The 24,945-nt window shown below is 41.9% G+C and overlaps 2 protein-coding genes across 6 annotated transcripts in view; one reads left to right on the top strand and one right to left on the bottom strand.

Moving 5' to 3' along the window:
- The first annotated feature begins 426 nt into the window (after positions 1-426).
- On the top strand, positions 427-12,020 carry ankrd24 (ankyrin repeat domain 24). Its single transcript, XM_088312584.1, has 22 exons — positions 427-462; positions 1,138-1,268; positions 2,220-2,308; positions 2,378-2,442; positions 2,515-2,572; positions 2,661-2,731; positions 3,131-3,237; positions 4,084-4,250; positions 4,365-4,387; positions 4,565-4,648; positions 5,072-5,173; positions 5,253-5,372; positions 5,446-5,575; positions 6,112-6,284; positions 6,448-6,611; positions 6,778-7,511; positions 8,303-8,619; positions 9,514-9,747; positions 10,517-10,693; positions 10,844-11,005; positions 11,103-11,168; positions 11,761-12,020. Exons 1-22 carry the CDS (start codon positions 427-429, stop codon positions 11,827-11,829), a joined length of 3,279 nt encoding a protein of 1,092 aa, XP_088168710.1. The 3' UTR covers positions 11,830-12,020.
- shc2 (SHC (Src homology 2 domain containing) transforming protein 2) overlaps positions 1,116-24,945 on the bottom strand; it is a 28,515-nt gene continuing 4,685 nt past the window's right edge. Inside the window, exons 2-22 of one of the 5 annotated variants that reach the window (XM_088312586.1) lie at positions 23,876-23,946; positions 20,579-20,639; positions 20,335-20,454; positions 19,779-19,832; positions 19,651-19,702; positions 19,429-19,555; positions 17,342-17,522; positions 16,518-16,611; positions 16,127-16,294; positions 15,385-15,698; positions 14,828-14,986; positions 12,458-14,294; positions 11,730-11,802; positions 10,509-10,669; positions 8,282-8,679; positions 6,145-6,213; positions 3,474-3,561; positions 3,120-3,394; positions 2,645-2,713; positions 1,638-1,761; positions 1,116-1,252 (exon numbers count right to left, since the gene is read on the bottom strand). In XM_088312586.1, coding sequence (XP_088168712.1) covers positions 14,858-14,986; positions 15,385-15,698; positions 16,127-16,294; positions 16,518-16,611; positions 17,342-17,522; positions 19,429-19,555; positions 19,651-19,702; positions 19,779-19,832; positions 20,335-20,454; positions 20,579-20,639; positions 23,876-23,946 — 1,371 coding nt within the window. In that variant the 3' untranslated portion in view covers positions 1,116-1,252; positions 1,638-1,761; positions 2,645-2,713; ... (6 more) ...; positions 12,458-14,294; positions 14,828-14,857. Of the gene's footprint in view, positions 1,290-1,637; positions 1,762-2,644; positions 2,714-3,119; positions 3,395-3,473; positions 3,562-6,144; positions 6,214-8,281; positions 8,680-10,508; positions 10,670-10,765; positions 10,967-11,729; positions 11,803-12,457; positions 14,295-14,827; positions 14,987-15,384; positions 15,699-16,126; positions 16,295-16,517; positions 16,612-17,341; positions 17,523-19,428; positions 19,556-19,650; positions 19,703-19,778; positions 19,833-20,334; positions 20,455-20,578; positions 20,640-23,875; positions 23,947-24,945 lie in introns of those variants that run through there. The other 4 variants (XM_088312587.1, XM_088312588.1, XM_088312589.1 and 1 more) reach the window with 4 other exon arrangements.

Here is a 24,945-nt window from a genome sequence, read left to right as displayed (position 1 = left end):
CACATTGCAGAGTCGTGATGATGATTTTATATAAATATAAATACATAAATATAAATATAAATAAATAAATACATATACACACACACACATACACACACACACAATATACTATACTACAAAAAAAATGGATTAATTTATTTATTTAAATTACAACTGCCACGCTGGTTGAAGTAAACCTGACGATCTCACATCCAATCAAATGCCAAACCGGGCTACTTGCGCTGCGCTGATTGGTTTATTCGTTGATTTGGGTGGGGCTTTCGCAAGAGTCCCACTCGGCATCTGGTGGTACCTGAATTAGAGAGAGACTAGTCGTGGTGAGACACTCACCTGTTCCATTCTTCACAGGTTGCTCAGGGTTTCCCCCCCCCCTTCCTATTTTTAGCACATTACGACATAAAATAAACATTTCTAGTGCGGCGCAACATGAAGAGTCTGAAGGCCAAATTTAAAAAGAATGAGGTAAGTGTTTGTTGCTGTGAATCCTGAGTGGCTTATGACTTTTTATTTGGGTCTATTTTGTAATGTCCAGTATCTTCGACATTTATATTCCCTGTGAAGCGAGTTTAAATGTGAAATGGTGGTCAGTGGGATTCCGTATTAACACAGCAGCATGGCAGCGGGGCTGCTTCATAACTGCTACGAGAGCAGAAGCTCGATAGCCAATAGAGCTCAGGTAGCATTCAATTATTCACACACACACACGAGTTACACTGACCCCCTGGTGTCTCGAAAATCAACCCTGGCTTGAAAGCTTGCTTATTTTTCTGCTTCTTTCTGTAACGCCCTAAAAAAAACACAAGTTGACATCAAAGCCCTGGCTAATATAAAAGTAGTGATTGGTGTCAAGGAAGTATTGCAGAATAGATAGATCTGGACTATAGCCATTTCTCAATTTGCGTTCTTATCCATTCTTACTGTCCGTCCTTGTGATCTCGTGAAGCATCATCAGTCACGGCCCCAAGTTCCGTACCAATTGAAAGTACGCAGAAACCAAGAACGCACGCAATATCCAGATGTTGATGAAAAAAAAAAGAAGAGAAAGCTTTGATTTGAATTGTCTTGTTTATCCATTTTCATCCTCTTATTTTATTTATTTATTTTTATTTTTTGGGGGGCGGGCTTGGATCCCAAAAGAGTCAGGACTGGAGCAAGAGTGACGAGAGACTCCTCCAGGCTGCGGAGCAAGACGAAGCTGACAAAGTGTCCGCCCTCATCCTTAAAAAGGGTCTCTGTCCCACCAAGTTGGATGCTGAGGGCAAGTCGGCGTAAGTGGGTCACTCTACTGTCTTGTCACATTTAACGGAAAAAAGAAACCAAAATGAATTGAGGACTAGAATGACCTGTGTTTGAAAATCAGGGATGGGCAATTTCAATGGCAACAACTTTGCTCATTAAAACAGAACAGACCCAAGAGTAAAAAAAAAAAAAAATTGAGATTTATTTATCGTATTTTCTGAACTATAGAGCGCCCCCCACTGGTGAAAGAAAAATCCAGCGAAAAGCCGCACCGTTGTATTAGCCGCATGGCTAAAAATCTACGAAAAAAGTAGCGGCGAAGTCCGGAAAATACGGTAAACATTTTCAGTCCTCCATACCCACATGGCAAGGAAACAAATTGGCAAAGGTGCACTTACTTCTCTTATAGTGTGATGTAGTCAGTTGCCCAACACACCCGAGCACACACATAACGACATCTCCGCCGACAATCGGATTATCTCCTCCTCCAAACAAGACGTCTATCGCGTTTCCATTTCTGACCTGTGAGAAGCAGAACATTGTCAGAGCTTAATGAATATAACCTACCATCGCACGCTGGATAGACACGGGCGCTCGTGCACTTTCAGCCACGTTGCTGAGCAAAAGAAACGTGTAATAAGCGCATTTATACACTAGTTACTACAACCGGCAAATGAAACCCAGTGACTAAGCTAACCTGAGCCACCATTTCCTGACACCCACATCACTCACCAGGCCGCATTTTTAAACCCACATACATTCAAAGTCACAGATGTTACAGTGCGCAACGTGAAAACGGCGACTTTCAAATGAGCGGCTGTAATGTCAGCACCTCACATGCATATTTTGTTGTTGAATAATGCAAAATCACTTTTTATCCAATTACTTAATTCATCGAATTGTAACAATCGTCATCCAAAATCTATTCTGTGACAGAAATGAGTGCATGCGTACAAATAACAAATGTGTCCTTCCGGCAGCTTCCATGTATGTGTGTCTCGAGGACATGTCGACTGTCTGGAGGTGATGATCGCTCACGGAGCGGACCTCAACGTCACAGATGGAGCCGGTATGTTATTTGGCGTTAAAATAACACGTATTATCCACCAAGGTGTTGTTTATGGATTTTGGTTGCCAGGTTCTGGCGGCCTTCACCTCGCGGCTAAAAACGGACAGAGCGAGTGTTTAAAGAGACTCCTACAGGTAAATGAAGTTGGGAACATGCATTCGGATTTGAGTGAATGATCAAACGGAGCTACTTGTGGTCTATAACAGGAGAGCTTGGAAGTAGATGGCACAGACGCCATCGGGAGGACAGCCCTCCACCATGCAGGTACAGTAACAGGAACGAGTACATAAAATGGACGTTATCATTGAAGAGTGTAAGAATATGAATATTAATTACCATTTTTTGTTTCCAGCGGTCAGTGGCTGCATATTCTGCGCTGAGATCCTGTGGGACTTTAAAGCTGATCTTGACGTGCAAGATGGGGTGGGTTCAATAGTTATTTACTGATATAACAGGTGCAGCAATGCTCCAGTAATATTGCTGCATTCATGGACGGTGGGAAATCGGATTGTCTCTGACTTCAAAGCGTTCGAGGCGAATGTCAACAAATAATTTGCGATAAATTGTTTGTTGATCTGGTTCAACACATTTTGCCAATGTGTTTGTGTTTATACATACAGTCAGTACCAATGACGTTGTTTTACGTCATTTTATTTTGAATGACTAAATGAATGTAATAAATAAATAAAGCTAAATACATGTTTAGAATCTTGTAAATTATGTTTTGCAATTCACAATTATCTCCTGGGGGACATTCCCCCCCCCCCCCGACTTCCCACTTCCCTGGAATGCAGCATATGTACGGTTTTACCCCCTATTCAGGATGGAGCCACCGCCCTCATTCTGGCAGCGCAGATGAGTCGAGCCGAGCTGTGCTTCTTCCTGCTGGGTCGAGGTGCCAACGCAAACATTCAGGACAACCAGGGGAGGTACACAACTCTTCTTCTGTGCTGCGGCGTTCGCCAAGGAGGCCGGCTGGAAGTTGCGTGTCAGTCTGGCTGGAGCAGCTGTTGAATTTGGGACAGATGGAGCAGGGGCGAGAGCCACAAACCTCTATGGGAGCATTATCGCAGCAGTGGGGTTGCGCTGCTTGCAACAGAGGAAGGATTCACGAAGAGAGTCGGCGGCATACGTATAAGATTTCAAGGGTGGTAGTTTAAGGCACCTGTCAGGGATCAACAACTTAGAGTTTGATGTTGGAGGTAGCAAACATGGTCATTCAGTCTCAACTCTGCGCAATATAACGCTGGCATCTGAAAAAAAGTTGTAAACATTTAGCAATTGTGATCAGGATTCCCCTCGTTTGAGACCCTGAAATGTTTATAATTTTATAATATGCAAATGGGTCATTTACAATGTAGTTCCGTCAGTGTGTCGTGAGAGTTCATCATTTTACCCACAGGAAATTACAGAATTTCACTTAACTCATTGACTGCCATTGACGGCTAAAGACGTCAAAAATATTTTTTTTTCATTTGGCTGGTAGTGAATGAGCTAATTGGTCAGAAAATTATTACCATATTTTTCAGACGATATGTTAGTAGCACCAGTCAGAAAATGCATGTAGGAAAAAATATATAAAAATTCTAAAAAATATATATATATAAATTATGTTAAAAAATATATATAAATTATATATTTCGATATTTCGTGTTTGTTTTGGTGGTGTGACATGACTTTTTTTTTATGGCAAATGTGTGTTTTGGCTCAGTTAATGTCACTTGCATAGGGTTGATTGCATCGGTAATCTGTCACGTGTTTGTGTCTTGAACCAGGACTGCCTTAATGCTGGCCTGCGAGAGCGACAGCGCCGAAACGGTAGCCGTTCTACTCAGAGGCGGGGCCAACACGCAGCTGGTCGACGGAATCGGAAACAAGGCGGACGACTACAGCCCTGACAACCATCGCATCGTGTACATGTTGCAAAATGGAGCACCCCCTGGTACGGTATTAGAAGCCTGACTGAAGTAGAAAAGAGAAAATGTGCTAACATACGCAAATGTACATGTATCGCAAAGTAAGTATGAATGTTCTCTCTCTCCTTTGGCATACGTATTGTCAGAGGGCACAGCTGAGGAGGTAATGCCACATTACTACCGGATATCGTTCCTCTGTGGTCCATCATCAAACTGTGCATGTTTTCCAATGTGACGTTATTGTGCGTTGTGTTTTCATCCCCGTGTGGGCCGTTTAAAGACTTTCTTCTCTACTTTCATTTTTAATCATAAAACCTCCCTTCGTACTCCACCAATGCAGACCACCCAGAACAATTCACTGATGCTGGGGGGTAGTACCCCTCGCAAAAGGAAAGCACCTCCCCCGCCACGCTCTCCTCTCCAGGTACTCGAGCAGTGTTTTTTAATCTTTCATTTATTTGCATTATAAAAAAAAAAAAAAACAGGCACGCCACTAAACAAAATTGCCACAGAAAAGTACTGTACTGTGTGAAAGCTTGAAAAGACTTGTAATTGCCAATAATTGCCACGAGGTGGTGCTAAAGCAAATATTTTATTTTTATTTTATGTTTGAAGCCTCAGCACAAAAACAGTTAATTGCTAGACTTTCTACCTTTTAATAATTATATTTTGGTTAAACCTCCAATCAGAAAACAGAAAAAAATATGAGAAATGGAGGGATGGGATTAAAAAAATTAAAAACTAAAAAAAAAAAAAAAAAAATTCTAAATGTAAAGAAAAATATTTGCAGAAAAAAAAAATCATTCAGCTTTGCATATGTGTCACGTCATCCATCATGATCGTCCAGGGTTTGCCCCCCACCCCTCATCCACGTAGTCCCGCTCCCACCTCTCAGTCCCCCGAGCCTCCTGCCCAGTCGCCTTCTCCTCAGCCTCCAGAATCACACCAGGTTACTCTTCTGAACTCATTTAAATTTCCATATACGGTAGCATAAACAATTGACATCAACTCTTTTATTTTGTCGTAAGGTGGAAGACGAGGAGGTGTTTGAGGAGATTCGCCGACTACGTCTTGAGCGAGGTCGTCTCCTCCAGAAGATAAAAGCGTTGGAGCAGCAGCAACAGAGTGCGATTTCTGCCTTGGAGGAGGTACGGCGATCCTAACGCATACTTTACATCGTTTGAATTGCATATTAGCTAAACGATGTGTCGTCTACAATAGCTGTCCCAACTAAAACGGCGCCTACAAGAAGCGGAGGCCGAGCGGGACAAGTTGATCGAGGAGCGGAAGGGAGTCAATGGCGCCGGGGCAAGCGACTCTGAAGATATGGAGGAAATGTTTGACTTCCCTGGTGTGTCATTTTGTAATTCCCAAGCTACGAAGTGGCATGGGCAAGGTGGATGTGTTTAAAGTGGAGGAATGATTTTTTTTGCACTGTTCCCCTGTTTGAAGATGCCACACGATGACGTCAATATATTTAATAGGAAAGTAATTAATTAGTGTCAAGGAAGTACGCTGAAGTGCTGCATTTCAACTGAGAGACGAACATTTTAGGTTAATTGGAGGAGCCAAGTTTAGCCTGGGTTGTTAGTGGAAATTACGGAGCGTCTTGGATGCATTTGCATGTAGTACATGTATATTATTATTATTATTATAAATTATAATATTTTTACTTATACACTACATTACATTTATTCAAAATTAAACCATTCAATCTATTAACTCATTAACTGCCATTGACGGCTTAAGACGTCAAATATCCATTTTTTTTTTTTTTTTTTACTCGGCTGGTAGTGAATGAGTTAATACATTATGGAGAGCACGTTTTTCACAAATTACGAATAGCAGAGGTTCACTGCTTTTTTTTCTCTTGAACCTGCCTTCCAGAGAAGTTGCTGTCTAAGCGTTCCAGAGTCTCACCTGCTCGTGACGAGGCCTCCTCGGATGCAGAATCAGCCAGCCCGTCCCACTCGCCCGCGGAACGCGCAACTGCGGAAGAATTACACCAAAAAATAGAAGAGCTTTCGTCAGAAAATGCCGAGCTTGTTCTCAAAGTTCAGGTACACACCCTTGAACAACTTGCAGAGAGGAGACATGAATTGTTTTCTTCTTGCTAGGGGGGGGGGCAGGGTAAAAGAAAATAATTGAGAAGCACTGCTTTATGTGAAAAAGTAAATTCTCAGACTGCACTTAGCTCGCTATTCTGCCTTTTCCTCTTTGCAGATGCTTGAGATGTTCGAGAAGGACGACACGGACATGCAAAGCCCCGGTGCGGACTTTGTCCCCGTAGCACAGTACGAGACCGTTAGGAAGGAGTTTGAAGCCCTGCAGGAGCGCCTCGCTCAGGCCCAAATGGCCAATGGGGAGTCCGGTGAGGTGGCGGAATGGTAAGATTCGTCAAGCGTGGAACCAATCGTGGCATGTATTTTTTTTTCATCCTCAACCTCACACGTGAGACGAGATGAGGTCATACATTCGAAGTGAACATGATTTTATTCCAAAAATGTGATTTGAGGAGCGTTTCTGATCAACGGTCTTTGTATTGGTCCACAGTGGTGATGAGAAATCTCAGGCGGGATTTTCAGAGAACCCCGAGGCTCTGAAGGACAAGCTGCACAGTCTGCAGGTCCAGCTCGCTTCCTCCAAGTCCGAGCTGGAGCAGCTAAAGGAACAAATACGTCTTGGGGTGTTCTTCGTGGAGTGCGGCGAAGCGGCAGCAGGTGCCAGCGAGGTTCCGCAATCTCAGGCCCAGCAGCTGAGGGCAAGAGTAGGCGAGTTGGAGGAGGAGCTTGCGCAGAGTCGCGTCAAAGCGCTCGCTCAGACCTCCGAGGACGCTGACAGAATCAAACAGCTGACAGATCGTGTCCGGCAACTCCAAACCGCTCTGGTCCAGAAAATGCCTGCGAGCGACGGCGACTGGACCGACGCAAGCGCGGGAGGGCAAACAGAAACTGTGAAACATCGCGAAAAAGTGGAGGCGAGCACGGTACAGGCAGGGAGCACGACGGGAGGCGCAGGACCGAATGGAGATCAGGTTCGTCGTCTTCAGGAACGTGTGAGGGATCTCGAGGGTGAGCTGAAGAAATGTGTGCCCCGTTCACATCTGGAGGAGGTGCAGGTCACCCTTGGCCTCCAGTGTGAACAGCTGGCCAGGGAGCGAGCAGAGGTTGCGAGGAGGCTCAATGATGCCCTCCTGCAGTTGGAGAGAATCAGGCCTCCGACAAATGGCGAGGACGAGGACGAGGAAGAAGAGCACTCTGAGAGCTCGGAGCTCTCGGTCACATCAGGTCAGACACGTAGTTATCGAAATAAAATTAAAACTAAAGCTGGGCGATGGATAGATTTAATCGATTAATTTGTGCATATTTGTCAGAACGTAAAAAAATGGTTTGGATATACGACATATAACTTATGATTTGCTTGCTATATTCAACATCTTTTCCAGCATCTATTTTTAAAAAAATGACGAGCTAAGACTGATATGCTTTTTCCGGGGGCCGCTACCGATTATTAGAAGTCAATGAGGCCGATAACCGATATTTGAAGCCGATATTCATTGAAAAAAAAAAAAAAAGGGATAAAATGGTGTCAAAATTGTGAAAACTAAAAACTCCAAAACTTGACTTAGTTTAAATGTTTTTAACCACATGTTTATGACACAACTTTAGAGGTTTGATGTTAAAGCCTTTTTAGAGCTTAGAAAATAACTTAGTTTTAAAAGTCGAACAAAAAGTTCACGGAGCTCCCAGGCTCAGCTGCATGTTTTCTAGTTCAATGAAAACAAGCAGATTGGCTGCTACAAAGAAATCAATCAGATGGTGCTGTGGGCCGGTCAATCTGCTTCTGCAGGCAGGGCCACCAGCACAGCAGAGTGAGAATGAGAAGTGTTGCTGCAGCAAGCGAAAAAAATCAGGTTTTAATTTATCTGGCCGATGCCGATAATCGGCAACATGAAAAGAAAAAAAATCTTAGCGTCTTATTTTAAATCCATAGCGACCTTTTCAATTAGACGCTAAAGCTAGAACCGATTTCCGCAAATGCCATTTCAGTGACTGACCGCATGCGTCTGTCCAATCAGAACGCTCCAGACGTACTCTGGCCGCCGTCCGCGAAGAGCTGGAGGTGGCTCGACAGGAAGCTGCCCAGGCTCTCGACTGCTTATGTGCCGAGCGAGAGAGCCGTGCCAACGACGCCCTGCACCTGAAGGATGTTGTGCCTCTGTCCAAGCACAAAGAAGCGCTGTCCGCCGTGTCCGAGCAGCTGGCCCAAACGCTACAGGAGCTTCAGCAGGAAAAAACACTGCGGACCGAGGCGGAAGAGGAGGCGGCCAGACTGAAGGCCAAACTAGAAGCCATGAAAGAGGCTGTGCCGAAGGAGGAGCATGAGAAAGTCAAGGTTGGTGGCCGAGTCAGCTGGGATAGACTCCACCGCACCTGTGATCCTAATGAAGCACTCCTAAAAAAATGGATGGACAAAAATAAATAAATAAATAAATAAAATAATTATAGATACATTCTAGCGATGGACCGATGTACTTTTCTCTGGGCTGATACCATTTATTGGTGGTCGTGGAGGCCAATAACCGATATTTGGAGCCGATAGTCATTTGTTTGACAAAAGGGTTAAAATGCTGTCAAAATTTTGAAAAATCAAAACTCTAAAACTTGACTTTAAATTCCTTTAAGAACATGTTGATTAAAGAACTTTAGTGATTTACAACACGTTAAAGCCATCTTAAAGCTTAGAAAATAGACAACTTAGTCTTGAAAGTTGAACAAGAAGTGCACGGAGTTCCCAGGCTCAGCTGCATTTCTGTTTACTACTGCAAATAGTTTTCGATTATTTGTGAGTTGTAGTAGACTGAAATGTATTCAAATTTCAGCAAAGTCTGTTTTATTGCATGCGACTCGAGGTGAAAAAGCAAACAGGCAGCTTACTGCTGATCGGCTGCTACCCACTGCACAAAGAACCAATCAGAATGTCAATCTGCTTCTGCAGGCAGGGCCACGAGCACAGCAGAGAGAGAGAGCGAGAGAGAGAGGTGCTGCAGCGAGCCAAAAATAAACCAGCTTTTAATTTATCCGCCTTGAAAGCTAAAAATAAAGCATATGCCGATTGTCGGCAAAATGCCAACTATCGGCCCCAATAATGAGCCCGGCCGATAATCTGTCTATCACTAATACATTCTCAGTATCAACATTCAAGTTTCTTGCTATACAATCCCAAAGTCTCACCAAAACTGCTTTGAGTTCCGCTTAACCCCCAAGTCATCACATTCTTCCCTGTTAGGCAGAGCTCCAGCGCTCCCTGCAGGCCAGCGAGAGCACTGCCGCTGCAGCTCAAGAGGCTCTGAGTGACAAGGACATGGAGCTAAGGCAACTGAAATCCGAAAAAGCCGCCCAGCAGGGTCTTATCTCCAAGGAGGACCACGAGGCCTTGCGCCTGTCCATGCAGGCCGAGATCAACGCCATGGCGGCCCGCCTCAACGACCTCACGCGCAAACATGAGAAGACCTGCACGGAGGTGCGTGCTCTGTTTCTTGTAAACCCGCACAAAGCAGTCCGGAATGCGAGTCATGTTCCACCTTCATCGCTTTCCTACCTTTGCATTATTCATCCGCCTCTCTGTGCCGATGTATATCGATGCTCTCAAGTTAGAGTATTAGTTTAGGATATTAAGTAGAGCACGACATATGTGCACTGAAACTGATACTGCGCACTTTCACTCCCAATGGCTGAAGCTTCCACAATGTACTTGTGCTTTACAAACGAAGAGCAGTTGTGAACGTTTTCAGGTTGCATTTGGTTGAGGAGATCTCAGGTGTTTGTTCTCGAGGTGAGGAGGATTGAAACGGAACACTGCTTTACTTTGTTTGGGTCTGGTTCTTGAAACACTCAATAGGTCTGGACCCAATGGTCTGGAAGGCTTCAAAAAAATTTGGGTCCAAGTCGGGCTGAACGATTTATCGTTAGGGACCAAAATCGCAATCTCAGACAACGCGATTTTGAAATCATCAAAGCTGCGTCTTTTTTTTTTTTTTTTTTGCCCCATGCTCAAGAAGCAGGTCACACTGGCATACTGATTAACTATTTAACTACTAGCCGAGTAAAAAAAAAAAAAAGAATCTTTGACGCCTTTAGCCGTCAATGGCAGTAAATGAGTTACAAACAAAAATTTAAAAAAGCGCAGCGCTACCCGCAGTTCCGGAAGTAATTCATATCACCGCTGCTTGAATGCGAGGTGCCAAGCTATCTTCCACTAATAACGCACTGGGTGTCGCCTACCTGTGCAGGTGTTCCAAGTGCAGCGGGAGGCTCTCTTTAACAAAAGCGAGCGACAGGTTGCGGAGACTCAGTTGGCCGCTGCGCAGCAGCAGCTTCGAGACCTGCAAGCCAAGTCCAGTCACATCCAGGAACTCCACACGAACATCCAGGAGTCTCAAGGCCTGGTCAAGGAGAAGGACCGCAAGGTGAGACATGAAGTGTTGGAAATTTGGAATAATTCAAATTTTCTGGGATTTTTTTTTTTTTCGTGGCTTTCATTTGCTCAACAACTTACGAGACACTTTACACTTCAACATCGATCTCATTAAAACCTTCAAGAACTGTTTTTGATGCAGATAACAGAGCTTTCGAAGGAGGTGTTCCGGCTAAAGGAGGCGCTTGGATCTCTGTCGCCCCCTCTTGGCATCATGTCGTCTGGTTCCCATGCGCATCATGGGAACCCAGGACAGCAAATGGCACTGCAGAACAGGATTGCCATACTCAGCCAACAGCTCCAGGTTTGGAGTAAATCAGAGTTTCACGAAAAGACATACATTATCTTTGTAGTTGTATTTGTATCATAATTGTTTTTGATTTTCATTTGGAAACTTCAAGGATTGGGCGCGGAAGCACAAACAGGTGGTGGCGGTGTATCGTTCGCATTTACTGGCAGCCGTGCAGGTCAGAATTGAGCGGCACAGAATCGCACATACACATCACGCACACTGACGTAAAAGAACTGACTTTTTAAAAAAATGCCTTTAGGAGGTAAGTTAGTCTATGTGCATTCTTTGTAAAAGTCATATCAATTTGCAAATAAAGTAAGAAAAGTAAAGTTGCAATTTTACAAGAAAAAATGTCAAATTAAAAGAAAAAAAATGGAACTTTATGAAAGTAGAAAGTCATGATACTATATTTTAAGTATCGGAATAAAGTTATAATAATACAAAGAAAAAAGTCAGATTTTTACAATACCAGGCCATAATATTTTAAGAACTAAATTGTAATTTTATGTGAACTAGAGAATTATAAAAAACTGGATTTACAAGAATAATTTAATTATTATTATTATTATATTAATTAACGTAAATATACTACATTATTATTATTATTCAATTGTGTGAATTAAGTTGGAATCTTACAAAAAAATGTAGCTGGGTGGTGTACACTCCAGATTGTTGTTTTGAATCAGAGTGCCACTTGAATGCCACCGAAAGACTAATTTGATTTTAATTAACATACAAATACTTATTTTTGTGTGCGTGTCCATCAGGGTCGTATGGACGACGAGGTGCAACGTCTTCTCCTGCAGATCCTCAGGATGAGCCAACAGGGTCAATGAAAAAAAAAAGAATTTGCATATCTTGCAAAGACAAATTCAAATACTATTATTCAAGTAAATACCCGTTACAATCATTAAAAATGTGTTTAATCGCAACTAAGCGCAATTTTTAATTTAATTAGTTTTTAAAATGTAAGCATTTGACAGCATAAGAAAATGTAAGCATTTGACAGCACTAGTTATATGCATGACATGTTTATTTGGACTAAAGTAATTTCGTTACTACTAAGGGCAATTAGAGTATTTGCTCCATCTCACAAGATGTAAAAGCTCCTCATGAAATAAGTGTGCTGTGCCTTGCAGTATAAGCCAGTGTGATTGGAATTTTTAGAAGATGCAACAAGTACAGGGTTGACCTATTTTTTTTTTATATTATATTTTCTGTTTTGATATCAAATAAATACATCAAAAGCCATCTACTGACGTTCCTGTTCACTGTCGCACTTGTCATCTCTTTGAAGCGTGATGATCGAGTTTTTTTTTTTTTGATAAATGCGTGTCAGTTTTAAGCTTTTTATTGTTGAGTGACTTTCCACCAAGCAGGTACAACTTTAGACAAGCAAGTAAATGCTGTATGTTCGCTCAGCTACATGGGGTGCTAGTATTCAGTTAGAAACACGTTGCCTACCTTGATATTTTGTTATCTTGACATTTAACCGCACCATGTGGTCCTCCGGTCTTTCTACGGCTGAAGTTCACAAGCTGCGTCCTACAGAGGCCGCATTTTTCGGCCTCATGACGTCACATTCCAAGCGACCCAAACTCACGTGGTCTCCAAATTCACATCAAGCCTGTACAAATTTGCCACTGTCCCCCGAGGCTATATGATACACGATAAATACTTTTGAAGGATTCGAACTTGAACCAACCTTAGCGTTTTTCTAGAATTTGGAAAACACGTGCGGGAGGGCTCGCACCGGACGTGACGTCACGAGACCAGAAAATGCGGCCTTCGGAGGTCGCAGTTTTTTTTTTCATCCGTTATCTCCTTCCCACTTACTGTTCTCTGGTTCAACTTTCTGTTTTGTTTTTCTGCAAAAGGTTGACTGTCATGTCATCGTATTCACAAAACAGCTGGTCTTACTGTAATTTTACTTTGAGCTGAATAAAGCGTGATACACATATGCAGTTTGTACATTCAACTGTCCACCCAAGATTGGGATGTTTGGACACTTGCAGTGTAGCCACATACTGACTTGTAACATCTTTGCATTTTTTAAACGTGAGAGCCCTAATATGACAAGGAAAAAATTGTTGTTATTAAATTATACTTGCCCAAACCATTGTAGTACCAAGACTGACCTGTAAGAGGCACTGTGGTGCCACAGGGCATACAGACTGCCAAAAAAAACACAAAATAATAAAGAGTAGTAAAGAAATGCCACCAACTAATATCATTGAATAAGGACCAAGGCTGAGTTCCCGACTAAAACATGTTTATAACTGCTATATGTGAATGATGAAAATGAAGCATCGACAAGAAATTCCTGAGAAAGAAAGGAAACAGAGTTGCGATAAGGCTGTCGAAGGCAGTGCATTCAATGAAACTGCAGCTCGGCGCAGCGGAAAGCGATATTAAAACCTCGACTTAGGAGGCAACGCAAAACTGCCATTTACAGATATTCAACAAAAACATGTTTTCCTGAGCCAGGGACAAAGAAAACATAGAACGTAATCCATGTTTGGGTGTTAGCAACGGGGGCACAAACAAACAAAACATCTTTAAGACATTATTATTATTATTATTATGTCCCTAAAATGAGCAGCTTACATTCCTTTTACATGTACACAAGCAGAATCATCCTGATATTTGTACAGTCATTCATTGGCATTGCAGAAAACAGTCGCACATTTTGTACACCAAATGCCCGCCCTGCGTGTTTATTAAGGCACTGAAGTTGGACCAGCTGTGGGAAGGCGACGGGTGGGTTGGGTTCTTAATGTGCTCACCGGTCATTTCATTAGGTACACCGACACAATCTAAGCAGATCCTGCGGACGTGCAGCCATATATGACAAAACACACACACACACACACACACACACGAAGCATGACTCATTGAGATATATTGTATAATGTGACTGTCCATCGTTGCAGGTTTGGTGCTTTTGGTTAGCAGGGACACTTACAAACAGGTCTTGGAGTCTTTTGTTGTTGTTGTTGTTTGGTTCCTCCATCAGAGTCACGTAAGAGTGATGGAATGTCATGTGATTTAGGTTTGCATCCATATGTGCAACTAACGAGTGAGGTAAGTCATTGCATAGCAGGGGCGGTGACTATGTAACAGAAGTGGAAATCCTGGAGGTCCTTTTTTTTTTTTTTTAAGCTTTTTGGCTGTATGCCAGAGGGGGACTTTCGGACTAGGGCAGTTTGACGATAGGAATATCCAAAAAGGCCTTATTCATTCAAATGTCTCATTCTCCTTTTTAATTCTTCGTCGTTTGTCAGTCACTATGTGGCTTACACTAAAACAGAAAAAGAAACAGAAAGATGGGATTAGTTTGATATTCATTAAAAGCTTGTAGAGGGAGCTCTCACTCAAGTAAAAAATATTAATTTTGTGTTATTTGAACACAAAAAATTTAGGTACTATAATCCTGAAGAAAAATATTATATTGAAAGTTGGTTAAATTATATAATAATAATAATAATAATAACAATAATAATAATAATAATAATGATAACAATAATCTTAATGTCAAGAAAAAAAATTATTTGTTAATGCAGTATATCAAGTTGAATGTAACAATACAAAAATATTGAGTTAAGGTTTGTTGAATAAAAATAAAAACTAAATTAATGTTGGACAAAAAAATGTATATGGGAGAAATAAAAATATATTAAGTTCATGTTATTTTAATACAAAAAATTTTAATTTAATGATGGCTTAATTATACAAAATTAAATTTCATGTCAACTCGATAAAAGGCTTTCCTAGATATATTCACGAGCGACCGTCTGACTCGCTCATTATTATCTCTTTTTGTTCCACGCTTACCGTCCCATTGCGAGGAGGTGGCCAGATGGCTCATTGTTTCCTCCTGACCACCTGCTTGAGGTGGAGCTCGCTCTCGGCCGCCACAATAGGTAGCTCGTTCTTCAGGTGGTACGCGATAAGATGGCTGATGCTCTCAAATAACATGTCTTTCGTCCGCACCTTGATGTGAGCAAAGCACCAAAAAAGATGAATTGCAGGTGAAGAGAAGGCAAAAATTAAACTCAAGTACGAGTGTTGTTAAATTAGAACAGTGCTTCTCAAATAGAGGGGCGGGGCCCCCCCTGGGGGGGGTGTGGTGCGATGCTGAGGGGGGCGCATGTGACCTTGGGGAACATGCTTTTTTTCCATGTAATTGCACCTCCACTCCACTAGTTGGCAGTGGCGCTCTCCTTGTCCATTGTGCACAGCAAGTATTAACTCTACAGAATAGGTTTGTTTTGCAGCGAAAATGCTATTATTTATAATTGCGGCGGGGAGTGGGTGGTGGTGGGGGGGGTCGCGAATTGTTTTCTACTTGCTGAGGAGGGGGGGGCGTAACAGAAAATAATTCCACTCACCACTCCCTCAGGATCCACCAGTAGCAGATGTTTTGGCAGGCCGCAGTGCATGCCCGTCAAAACATACTGACCCTGGTTGGTGGTGCTTTCCCTCACAAGGAAGTCTCCGTCTCGGACCAGCAGCTTCTCGGCATCCCGCCGGCTCTTGCGGCTGTGGTACCAGGTCTCCCGCCGAAGCTGCTCCTCATTTGGCGCCACGGGGGCCCGACGCCGCGGGGGGCTGGGCCACTGGTCCTCCAGTAGCTGCACGCCTCCGCTTTCGGTCGTAGTAGCGCCGCTGGCCTCGTGCAGTTTTAGGGCGTCCTCAAAAGGCCCTGTAAAGGAACGGGAATGAGAAATAACTCGGGCTTATCCAGTAAGATAATGGTCCCCAACCACAGGACCGGGGCCCGGTACTGGTCCGCAGGCCACTTTGGACCGGGCCACGACGGGCCGCACGGATAAAAGAAAAAAAATTGTAGCGCTGCTGGTTTATTTGTTATTCAAGGCTGAAATATTGACGCATATCAAGATGCTAATTGTTTCTGTTGCATGACGCTCATATTAAATGCGCAAGCTAGCCAAATGAGTAAAATACAGACCATGTACGAGTCCCACCCCGCACAATATGTGCAATTTGGAGCATCACTTACATCCTTGATACCAATTACCTTTCATATTAGCCAAGACCAAGGCTTGAGATCATTATAAAAAACACCAAAAAATAGACAAGTGGTTTAATGAATAATTAGTGACAACTTACTCATGTCAAAGAGGTCCTTCTTGGGGCTGTCGGGTCCCCTGGCCCCTCTCGGCCCATCTGGGCCATGAGCCAGAGAATCCAAGTTTTCCAAACTTTGCGTGTTCACATACTGGTGCTCCTCGTAGTCTTTATTGCCAGGTGGCTGGCCATCGGCACACAAGTAACCATCTAACGTACAAAAATAAATCAATTTAATTATGCTTTTTCATAGTTAGGAGAAGGTAAAATTAGGATTTGAACGATGCAAAATGTTTGTCCAGGAATTCAACTAGTCCATTAAAATGAATCCACACTGAATGGTTTTCGAGTTAAAATACTATAAATGCAATATACAAATGAGCCCATCGTCGTTATTGAGTGATGTTCCTCAAGTGGCCACTGAGTGTCGCACCTGAGCCACTGCTTGCGTCTACGTCCCACTGAAGTTCATAGCAGAGCTGGCTTGCATGGTGAGCTGCTTGCTCCCTTTTGGCTGGGGAGCCCATCTAAACACACATACACGCTTACAGTCAAACTTGGAGGAAAAAAAACAAAACAACCAAACCATCCTTAATAATGCATGAACATCCCTCTCATCCCGCCGCCGCACATAATGTAGTTTGGAGGCACTCTATTTGAAACCCAAGCCACAGCATGTTAGCATGTTTGTCTTTGGGCAATTAAGGTGCGGCAACATCATAGGCTCGGAGTGAAGGGAGTCGGTTTGTTGTTGGAACTGCAGTGGGCCTCACTTGAATAGAATTATACTGAGAGGTATTTTGTTATCTTATGTTTTGGTTACTTTAAGATCAGTGAATTCTAACCACTGGGTCAGAGCACTTTAAAAAGCCATTACAGATCATTGGGAAATTGTCCATTTACTGGACTAGAGAACTAGAGGGGGCCACAGGGGCAATGCCCCCCCCCCCCCTCCCTGAAATATGCTTGGGGCCAGGCCAGATAATTGACTATTGGGCATTTTCAAATGTTCTCCCCCGTAGGGAACATATAAGAAATATTTATCAGCACTGTTTGAAGAATTGTTGGGGTTTGTAAAAAAAAATTAAAATAAAATAATAATAATAATAATAATTAATTGGCTCGAATGAAGACATGTGCTGACTGTTTCCCAATTTGCAATGTCTGCTATCAATTTCCATTTACTGCCATTGACGGCTTAAGACGTCAAATATCCCTTTTTTTTTCCACTCGGCTGGTGGTGAATGAGTTAATTACCTGTTGTGTTGCCCGGCTTTGTGGCTGTGTGTGGATGTGAGTGAGCTGGGATTTACTGGGCCTCAGTCTGGAGTCCACCACCCCACCGACAGGAGGCTCCTTGCCCGGGATGCTATTGTAGTAGTCATGCTCGGAGAAATCGTCGTCCTCCCCCCACACTGGCTCTTCTGTCCTGAAGGACCTGAGGAAACAAATGTTGCATTAATTAGAATCCACGCGCAGAACAAAACCAATTGGATATGCAACATTATAATAGCACTCGTTCCAATTTGAACTCTCGTTTCCATTTAAAATTTATTTAGCTTTTCTCTTTGGGCAATGTTTGGCCTGCTCCAGATTTTTATAATCTATTTTAAAAATCTATACATTTTTATTCTACACCCTAATATAAAAAATAAATAAACAATGTGCATATAATTTACATGTATCTGTTTATTTTGTTAAAGAACTGGTTTATCAATTCTTAGCAACTGCATGACAGAAAAAAATGAGCTGTATTATTTTTTTATTTTCCATTTATTTTATCTCATTAAATAATAGGCAACTTATTTTTATTGTATATTATGAAATAGTAAGTCCATTTATGTTCTACGCAATGTTTGTGTTCATTAAACTGTTGGTTAGTTAATCACAAGAAAATTCATTGTCAATACGACAACACTACATTGCAAATGACAATGAATTAATATTTCTCTATTAAAATAAACTTGACTTTTTTTTTCTGGTAACGCAGTTCGCAAGTGATCTAGATCTTGTTCCATGCCTCTGCGTAATAAGATTGGAGCAACAGTGCCAACAATAACGCCGATGTTGGTGTTCGATTGGATTAAGCTGAGCAAATGTCATCCTCACATCTGAAGATCATCTATTTAATCTGCGGAACATTTATATGGATCGCCATTGATGCTGGATGGAAGGACTGCAGACAGGACTCGCGTGTGTGTGCGTGTGTGTTCTAACGAGAATGAGAATGTTTCTCCCTCGTATTAGCAATTTCTATTTTTGTGCCCTTTTATTGTTGCTTCCTATCAATAATGTGATCAATTAATTTTCCACTACTTGAATTTATTATTCTGTAGATGGACGTCCCAGAAGTTTGCACTTGTCGGACAGCTGTTTGTTTGGCAGATTTTTTTTTTTCAACTTAGTGAGTTTTTTCTTTTCCTCTTCTCATGGGTTGGTTTGCTACGTGGTCTGTTTTTTTTTGTTTTTTTTTACTAAACGTTTATTACATTTTTATTACTAACATGTAATAAACGGGAAGTACTGCAAGTTTTTTTTTTTTTTTTCCAACTGTGCGACCCGGTCCAAAGTGGCCCGTGGCGTTGAAGGCTTTTCCTGAAATTGTTGTAGTCACGAGCACAAAAAAATGGTGGGCAGAGAGCATCCACAGCATCATTTTTCAGTCAGAAGCGTAGAAAAGAATTCCTAAGGCATTAAATATACTATGTAACAAAGTGAAGATATCATCATCAAGCAGAGATGATACGGCACAGCAGTGACATTAACCAGGACTGGACCCACCAAAATTGAGGAAAAGACAGCCAAGAAGCAAACAGCTACACTGAAGGCGTTGCAGGAATTTCTAGCAAGTACTGGCTGGTAAGTCCATTTGAACACAATCGGCTCGCTTCGTCATGTAGCATTAGCTAACCTTGTCTCAAAGACACTGACACTTGGACAGTCCAAAGTCTTTATCACCACACAAACCATTTGAGCTTCTGCTTGAAAGCCAAAACAAAGTCAGAAAAGCAGGTGTGCACACTTGGACAACGACCTTTTTTTTTTTTTTTTTTAATTTGTTTATTTTTTAATTTATTTTTCAATGAAGTTGAGCAGGTTATAGATCACGTCGATGGCGAGAAAAGTTCTGAAATTATGTATTTGGTCATTTATATGACAAAGCGGCGGTAATAGAACAGGGGTGTGTAGACTTTTTATAAGCACTGCATGTATGATGCGATATGTAGGTGCAGTACTGTGCACTCCGTATGAGTAATAAGAGCTAAGAGCACGTTTTTACATTTTTGTGCTCCACATTGAGCTGTTAAAAATCATTTTGCGTGTAAGCCATGTTGCGCAATTACCTGTCCAAAGCCGTCAGATTCTTGGGTGGACTGTGCAGATACTGTTTGAACTGCAACTCGAAGGCTTGGCCGATGGTACTGATGACACTCTGGGCCAAACCGTCCGAGCACTCCAGAATATGACACGCTGGCAGAGAGGGGACGACACAAGCCATCGGTCCGCTGTGAGTTTAGAAGCCACAAACTCGAGCTACTTGTGGATTTTCTACTGGGACACGCTACCTCTCTGATTGACCGGGTCTTTGGCCACGTACGCAACATAATCGGGCATGTCCTGTAAAAATAATACAGAAAGGCATTAGCGAGCGATGCTAAAGGTGGTTGGAGGACATTGCAAATTTTTGACTCACTGTGTCTCCGCCAGAAGCGAACGAGATGGACTGCATGGGGTGGTGTGCTAACATCTGGAAGACAATCAGTAAAAATCATTTTTTTTTTTTTTTGGGGGGGGGGAATTATGGTGGTCATATTATTATCTGAAGCAGGAGTTTTCAAACCTTTGGGGCACAGGTGACTCTTATAAGGTAGAAATAATTCCAAGGAGCTCTTCCAGACAAAATGCCTTTTTATTATTATTATTTATTTTGCTGTACGAGAATAAAGTGTAATTGCACATCCACTACAGTAGGTGGCAGCGGTGTTCTCATTTTCAGAGCACCCAGGAAGTATAAAGAATGCTAATAAAGTTTTGACTTCTTTTTTTTTTTTTTTTGTTTTAATTTTAATAAAGCGGAGTCCTAACAAAAAAAAAAATTAAGATGCACTGCACAAAATGCAATAGGAATTTAAAATGACATATTTACAGATGAACAAAGATACACAATTTGGCGTGGATAAATGAGATGTTTCTTGGTGAAATGAGCCAATTTTGTGGCGGTTAGGAATCGCTGAATAGATGACACATACCTGTCGTGTGGTAGGAATGAGTAGTCCCAGTCCGTCTATGGAAATATTGACAGCGATGCTCATGCCGGCAAAACGCAGGTTGCTCTTTCCCATGATGGACTGAAGAGCTTTGTTCACTGCCTATACAAAGACAATGAGTTGACACTCTAGCTAAAAGAGGTCACGTGCCACCAACGTGACTCTCGCATCCAAAATGCAAAATAGGATCATTAGAATCGAGGAAGAGGAGGAATTCATTGCTGACCTTCTTTCTCCATGCGCCTTTTCCACCTGGCACAGCATCACAGAGTCTGTTGATGGCCTCCCTAATGAGTGGAATGACCAAAGGTCAGAGGTCAAGTTATTCTGCCCATGCGATCCATTTGCAATCGCTCTCAGTTCGGATGGAGATTGATGCCCATGGGCCATTTTATTAGGTACATCTGTGCATTCATATGGCATCACAAAATATATTAATATATTAATTTAAAAATAAAGTGTTTTGTTCTAAGAGAAGTACATTTTGAAGAGAGGAACAGAATCTATGTCAATATTGATGTAAAAAAACTAAAGTATTTAAATGTTATTGAAAAAATTAATAATTATTTTTTGTGAGCAAATAAAAATGTTAAATTATGAAATAATAATAATGATAAAAAGCCAAAATACTTTTTAGTTAGGATTTATTTTGATCGACTTGAATTTGTTTTTATAAAGACAATGCATTTGCCTTTTTTTTTTGTTAAAGTATTTTTCCAAAAACGAAAAATTAAAGAATGTATTTTAAACTCTACTTTAAATCTTTTTTATTATAAATTACGAATAATAGATTTTTTTTTAAATGTATATATTTTATTTAAAAAAAAAAACACAACTTGAAATTGTTATTAAAATTTAACAAATTTACTTTAAAAAAATGTAATTTTAAAATTAAAATTTTATATTTTTGAATACAAATAGATTCAACTAAAATAATTTTACCAATTAAATGCAGTTTTTTCTTTAAATGACATTAACGACAAATGTAAAAAAAAAAAGAATTCTATAAATTCTGGATGAATTATAGCATTAGATTGCGCCAGTCTACCTAATGAAGTGACCAGCGATCACAAAATATTAATCTGAGGCCCCAAATCACGATTAAACACATCTGATTCCATCAGGTACTAAACAAAGCCTTTTTATCTCCAATTTTTCACAACCTTGTTAAACAGCCAAATGATCCAAAATATCAAGCGTGAATCGCTTAGCATTTTCCACGTTTCCAGGGAAAACTATCACAGAGCCTCCCAGGAATGACGAGAAAATGGACGCTTGTGTCTGTGTCAGGCGGTGGGAGGGAAGCAGGCGCTCATCGACTCGCTGTCATGGGACGCCAGGGATAGCAGTCAAGAAGCCGGCGGCCCCTATCGAGTGGCTCGTAAATATTTAAAAAGCAGCAGCAGACCCGGGCTTTGTCTTGAGTAAAGGTCCCCCCCCGTACACAACAACGCTATTCGGAATGATTCACGCTGGCGTGGACAACCGCTGTTGTTGTTTTTGTCCGCAATGAGGATACCGGGTGTTGCTGTTTCACACCGCCGACAAAGACGGCAATGTCGGATGTCATCGTTCCGGACAATGAGCTACTTTCTTGACACTGACATTGCATTTGAGGGCCGGAAAATCTGCTGCCCTCAACTCGAATACGAACGTTGATTTAAAGGGTCTATTTTTCACTTCTAGCCTTGCGGGACACTGCTTTTTGCTGTTATGAGAATGAAGTTGAAGTGAATTTGATATCAATTCTGTTGGCTCGGCTCACCAGGGAAAGATGATTATCTCATAAAAAAGATATATATATATATTGAATTTGGACAGGTGGAGTCGGCCACATTTATTCGCAATGCTGACATTTGTTTCGGTAATCCAAAAAAAAAATTAAAAAACGTGAGTTTTGCTAGCCTACAACTTTATCGTCAGGGCTGTGCGCCCGTACGGAAATTTCAGACTGCTTTGTTTCCTTTTGAAAAAATGCACAACTCTTTCTATGGCCAAGAAATTTGAATTGAAATGATGGATTCAGGCAAACTAAAATTTGCATTCACGCGCTATCGTTGACTTGCTGGTTTGCAAACGCAGACTGAGATCGCCTCTCGTATGTTTTTCAAGTTTGACTGAAATGTGGGCACATTTGTCAGTAAATGAGCCATAAGCGTAAATGAGTCAACTTCAAATGTTGCTTCTGTGTGTGGCGGCGGCGGTGACGGCGGTCATGTGACTTCCTGGCTCGGCTTGATTGGTGAAATGGAGTCAAATATCCCTAGCCGTGGTCTCTGAATATTCACATTCATCTCGTTCACGTCTTTCTCAGGGCATTGAATCGACTGAACTGTTCTGGTTGCCTGAGAAGATACTAGTGCTTTCGTTGGATTGGTGGAACCGAGTCATGTGACAGCAGGCGAGCAACTAGGACAAAGCAACACTAAATTGATTATTGTAGTTTGGGGGTGCGTAATGATAGTCAGGATTAAGGTTTGTAGTTAGGTGATAAGTTTGGAGTTGAGTTAAGGGTTAGTAATCGCGATCAGGGGCGGAGCTACGTGGCGCCACCTGATCCGTATTTGCGTTTTATTTCATAAAACCCTGACTGTGGATGGTATGATAAACAATGCCTTCTCGGTCACGTGGAACATATAACCGAGACAGACCTCACAACCTCCGAGCTGGTCCTCATTCGCAATTAAAAATGGCGATTGGCATTAGGGTGTATTGTTGTGATTGATGGGGTTTGTGTTTTGATTAATAATCAGGATTAATGTTCGTAGAGAGGTGATAGGTTGGACTTGGAGTTAGTGATCATGATTTAATTTTGTGATTGGCTTTGGGGTTTAGTGTTGGTTGTAAGCGTTAATGTAAAGCTTCAAAATCTTTCTGTCCATTTATTGTTACGTTTTCTTGTTTGGTCCAGCGCCCCCTCCCCTCCCCCCCCCCTCGGATAAGTTCCACCCTCCAACATTATCCGGCAGGTTCAACGGGGCACCGCTGCAGCTTTCCACAGTCATTAGTGAACATCATCAATAATAGATCCCCCCCCCCTCTATCACTCCATCACTGCTATCCACCCAGGCTGCCCCCCCCCCCACCACCACCACCACAGTCCACCGCTTCACTCCAGCCAAGCAGGCTCACATTACGACCAATCAATTGAGCGAGAGAGATGAGGGTGGGACAAAGTGAGGGAGGTGGAAAAGGGGGTGGGGGGCGAAAGCGTCTCCTGAGAGACTGAAGCCTGCTGCTACGACAATAACATCATTTGTGTGGCGGGGCACAAAAAACACAACAGCGTCTTGTGCCGTTGTTCATCCTGTGACCTGACTTGGGATTTGAAACATTCCGTTTCTTCCCAAACGCTAAAAAGCTCTCGACGGATTATCTGAAATTCGAGCATGAGTACGCAAAAATCCTGAAATCTCCCACGTGCCGATCCCGATTTAGTTTTGGTAGCATCACGGTTGCTAATAGCTCATGTTCCACATCTTGACGTCCAACTATCTAGTGATTGTGTTTGTGAGCATCTCACCTTGTCACCTGAGTGCGCGTATTGAAGTCCAGGGAACGCATTGACTTCAGCACTTCGATGCAGCCCATGTACTGCACACACAAACAAATCAACAAAAAAGTCATCACGTGCGAGTACAATCGCGCTAGTCAGAAACATCGTTGCACAATTTTAAAAAGGGAGAGAGGGTAAAGGGAGGTTCGCCGTCATTTAAAGAAAAACATTGCGTCATCCCAGAGTCTATTTCCAACCCGGCATGATCTTAACTCCACGAATAGAGCTTCCGAGCGTACTCGGGCCAACCGAGTAGCATCCTAATGGACGACAGGCCGAGGTGCTAATGGCACCTTGACTGGATTAGAAGCACTAAAAGCTCCCAGGCGCGGACAAATGCTAGCGTCTCTCGTCTCTGCTGGGAGGATTGTCTTGTTTGTGTCAGAGCGTGTCAGGATGCCTCTTATTTAAGATAGCGATGTGCAGAACGGTGCAAGAAAGCGGTAATTACCCAACCACTGGATACAATTTGACTAAACAAATAATATATCTTATTAAGTAATCAGTGTTGCCGACTTAAAAAGTTGGACTTTTGGTTTTAATTCCCATTTAGAACCATATATAAATTGCAAAAGCTTTTCATCCAAGATATATTGTTTGCTTCCGAGTTGCATATATTTGGGCCAGCAAAAGCAATGCAGTTTGACCGTTCTTTTTTTTTTTTTAATTGTTGTAAATTTAGTTTATTAAGGATGGTGTTTGCATACATGTTTTGGTAAAAGGTCAATTTTTCCAAGAATATCTGTCAAGAAAAAAATGTCTACAATAGATAAAAAAAAATATACATGGAGACTGAAGGCAAATCGCAAAAGTGGAAAAATATTCCTCATTTTGTTTTTGTTTTTTTTATTTTCTCATAACTGAAGGATGAAACTAAATGTGTGTGTGTGGGGGGGAGTGGGAATCTGAGATTTTAATTTAAGGCTATTTCGCCAAGATAATGTTGGAACAGGGCCTTCCAAAAAATTTGCTTTTATCGCAATTTCAACAGAAAGTGTAAATAATCATTTTCGAGGAAATTTAACAAAATGTTTTTG

Source organism: Idiotropiscis lumnitzeri, chromosome 13 (genome assembly GCF_059441095.1).
Source record: "Idiotropiscis lumnitzeri isolate Australia: NSW breed Sydney's pygmy pipehorse chromosome 13, RoL_Ilum_1.0, whole genome shotgun sequence".
Lineage (NCBI taxonomy): Eukaryota > Metazoa > Chordata > Actinopteri > Syngnathiformes > Syngnathidae > Idiotropiscis > Idiotropiscis lumnitzeri.
Note: the sequence above shows the minus strand (reverse complement) of the source record. Positions and strands in the feature narration are given on the sequence as shown.